Source organism: Pteropus vampyrus, unplaced genomic scaffold (genome assembly GCF_000151845.1).
Source record: "Pteropus vampyrus isolate Shadow unplaced genomic scaffold, Pvam_2.0 Scaffold166, whole genome shotgun sequence".
Lineage (NCBI taxonomy): Eukaryota > Metazoa > Chordata > Mammalia > Chiroptera > Pteropodidae > Pteropus > Pteropus vampyrus.
In genome coordinates this window covers 3,081,505-3,084,735 of record NW_011888947.1, presented here as the reverse complement: position 1 = coordinate 3,084,735, position 3,231 = coordinate 3,081,505, and the positions used below count along the sequence as shown (strand labels likewise).

General features: G+C 48.3%; 1 protein-coding gene across 1 annotated transcript in view; it reads left to right on the top strand.

Annotated features, from left to right (window-relative positions):
- ATP2C2 (ATPase secretory pathway Ca2+ transporting 2) overlaps positions 1-3,231 on the top strand; it is a 71,836-nt gene that overhangs the window by 37,500 nt on the left and 31,105 nt on the right. The window contains exon 7 of the mRNA XM_011370294.1: positions 936-1,044. Coding sequence (XP_011368596.1) covers positions 936-1,044 — 109 coding nt within the window. The remainder of the gene's footprint in view (positions 1-935; positions 1,045-3,231) is intronic.

Sequence of the window (3,231 nt, the reverse complement as noted above, 5' to 3'; positions counted from 1 at the left end):
GAGCACATGGTTGTAGAGGAAAGGGTGGATACCCGAACAAGAATGAATTCTGTTGTCAAGGAAGAGGAGAATATCTGCTTTAGCATTCAAGGTCAGCGAAGACTTTGACGCTAGAAAGAGCTAGGTGTGTTCAAGGGCTGGATTGTATGAGGAAGGTATAGCAGGCGATGGTGTGAAGGGGCAGGCCCAGGTCAGGAGGGCCTTAGCAGGGCCTCTGAGTTTGATTTCAAGGTCAGCGGAAAACCACTGAAGGATTTGGAGGAAAAGGAGTTGTGATCTGATTTTTGTATTTTAAGAGCTCTCTACCTACTTCATGCAGGATGAATTGAAGGAGGCCAGAGGGGTAGCAAGAGTTCAGCTGGGAGGCCACTGCAGCGTCAGGAGGAAGGGAGGTGTGTGGTGGGATTCTAGCCGGAGCCTGTGCACGGAAGCACATGTGTTGTCCAGAGGCAGACAGCCATGGGGAATGGTCATGGCCCTGTGGGAAAGGAGGGCTCCTCGGGCATTGAAGATGTTCCTTCTGGCTCTGACAAGGCTCTGCCATCCATGCATTCTTGAGATGGACTCTGCATACCAGAGCGGTGTCTTCTCTGAGGACAGAAGCTACTGGCTCCATTAAGGATTAAAGAAGCTTTAGAACTGCTGATTTAGACCTGCAGAAGCTTCCAGAGGCCATGTGGCCCAGCCTTGTTTCCAGGCAGGGTAAACAGTAAGAGCCCCATATTTCTGATGAGTCCCAGTGTCGCCTAGAAGCCATACTCTTCCCAAACGTCTTTTAGGATACGAGAATTTAAAAAATAATAAAAGCATAAAGGCACAAAAGTTGGTTCATAACTGAAAGAGAAAGCATTTCTATAATCTTTGCTCAAATTGATCAATGCATAAAAATGAGACGTCAACACGGGTGCTTTTGCTTTTTACTTTTTCAAATGCAGCATAAGAGAAGGAAAACTCCAGCATCTGCTTGCACGAGATCTGGTTCCCGGAGACATTGTATGCCTCTCGATTGGAGACCGAATCCCTGCAGACATTCGTCTCACTGAGGTGAGGGGTCCCAGACCCTGGTCTGTGGGATATGCAGACATTTAGCTTATTGGAGGCAGGCATTCTTTCTCTAATGCGCATGTGCACACAAACAAGTCAGGGAGTTGGCAAACAAGTTAATTTTAAGCACAAAGCCCCTCAAATCATACTTCATAAATTATTTATTCTCGTTTTAAGTGTAAGCCTAACAAATTTTGGTTGTGTTATTTCCTAGTTTCCAGCAGACAGCAGCAGCAAATGAAAGCAGGGCGAGGTTGAGAAATGAGGCAAGAGTTCCTTCTAAAAACAGCCACACCGATGTCAAAAAGAAGTGATAATCAGACTACTCAGGAATGTGGAGGGAACCGGAACCAGTGAAGACATAAAAAGTAGCACAATCTTTTACAGTTGCTCCGTTTGGGGATACTGGATGTGGGGCAAACTGTTTCCTCAACCTTTGTGGGTGTCAGGGTATCACAGCTTCACGGAACAATACCTGAGGCTCTCTTAGGTAATCCTGGATTCTTGAAAAAAGGTTAAATTGAGTTCAGAGAGATCTGTTGATTGGAATAATCTATTCTATGATTCCTTCCAAGGATGTTTAAGGATTAATCAAAGCTTTTAGGGATAGAGGATTAATTTCTCAGGAATTGCAGGATTAATAGCATGCTGTTAAAGGGTAGCCTGGGAGGGCGGGGGATGGAGAGAGGCTAAGAGGCCAGGAGCCACCCCCTGGGCCCTGTGTCGACAACATCCCGGCCCGGCCCTGAAGTAGAGGCAGGGGCCACAGGGCCACTCAGGCTCTCTCACCCCTCTGCCCCGACGTACAGACCTCCAGGTAGGACAGAGACCAGGGTGAGTGGATTGGGGGTGGGGCAGTCCCTCCCAGGTTCATTCTGGTATTCCTTCCCGCACCAGAATGGGTTCCTCACCATCCGCTCCTCCCTGCACCAGCATTTAGCGTCCGAGTCTAGGACACTTGGATCCCATTAGAGAAACCATTGTCCCCAGGGAAGGCTGGGGAAGCCAGTCTGACACTGTCCACTTCTCCACCAAGGGAGGGGCTCTGTCTCCCAATGTAGGGGATTCTAAAGGTACAGGGTTTGGGTCCTGATGCTGGGCGACCAATAAGGACACCACTACAGGTGCTATGGAGAAGCAGTGTAGCCCAGAGGCCAGTGCCCTGGGCCTGGGTGCTAGCCTGGGTTTGAACCTGGGGCCTATCATTCGCAAGCCGTGGGACCTGCCCCAAGTTACCTAACCTCTCTGTGCCTCAGTTTCCTCATCTGTAAGATTGGAGGGGTGGGTGATAATGCCCATAGTGTGGTCGTAAGGGTTAAATGACTATATATAGACGCAAAGTGCTCAGAACGGTGTCTGGCACGGGTGAGTGAATGACACATGTTCGAAGTTAGAGGGCCCTGGGTTTCAAATCTCCACCCAGCATCTCCCACCCAGCACGTGACTCTGAGGAAGAGATTGGCCTCTCCGAGCCTCAGTTTCCTCGTCTGTGAAAGGGGGTGACGTTCATTCCCACCTCGCAGGGTTATCGTGAAGACGGAACAAGCGAGACCTGCGGCATGCTTGGCGCGATGTCTGATGTGGGTTAGCAGTCAGCGAGTAGCTGCGACTGGCCGTCTTGTTTGTCATTACCTGTCTCTACAACAGTTCTTTGAGATTTTTTAAACCCAGATAACTCCCTTACTATCTAACTGGTTTTCTTCCTGCACTGCATATATTAAATTAAATTGTGCCTGGTTATTGACACCACAGGCTTTTTTTTTTTTTTCCCCAAGCTACCAGCTCAAATGCTCTACAGATTTTCTTTTCAGTATTTTGCAACTCTACTGAACAATCAATAGCTTTTTTTATTCACAGTGAACTATTTTTATCAGCTCTTGAGCTCTGAGATCCAGGAGAGCTTTATATACATTTCGAAGCCACTGAGGGCCAGGAAATAGCAAGTTCAAAGGAGTTCTTAAAATAAGCAACCCAAACACTAGCCATTTTTGCATAGCGTGTGGGGGTCACAGAACACTATTTTCTGTTCCCACAGTTAACAGAGAGGTCAGAGCCTCGGCGAAGGCTTGACCTGAGGCGGCCAGTAGAGCAGGACCACTGCTCTTTCTTTTGTCCTCCCCTTTCTAAACGAAAAGGGGGATGGAATGGGATTTGTCAGGACTCCGAGTGATGCTTGGTCTTGGAGGC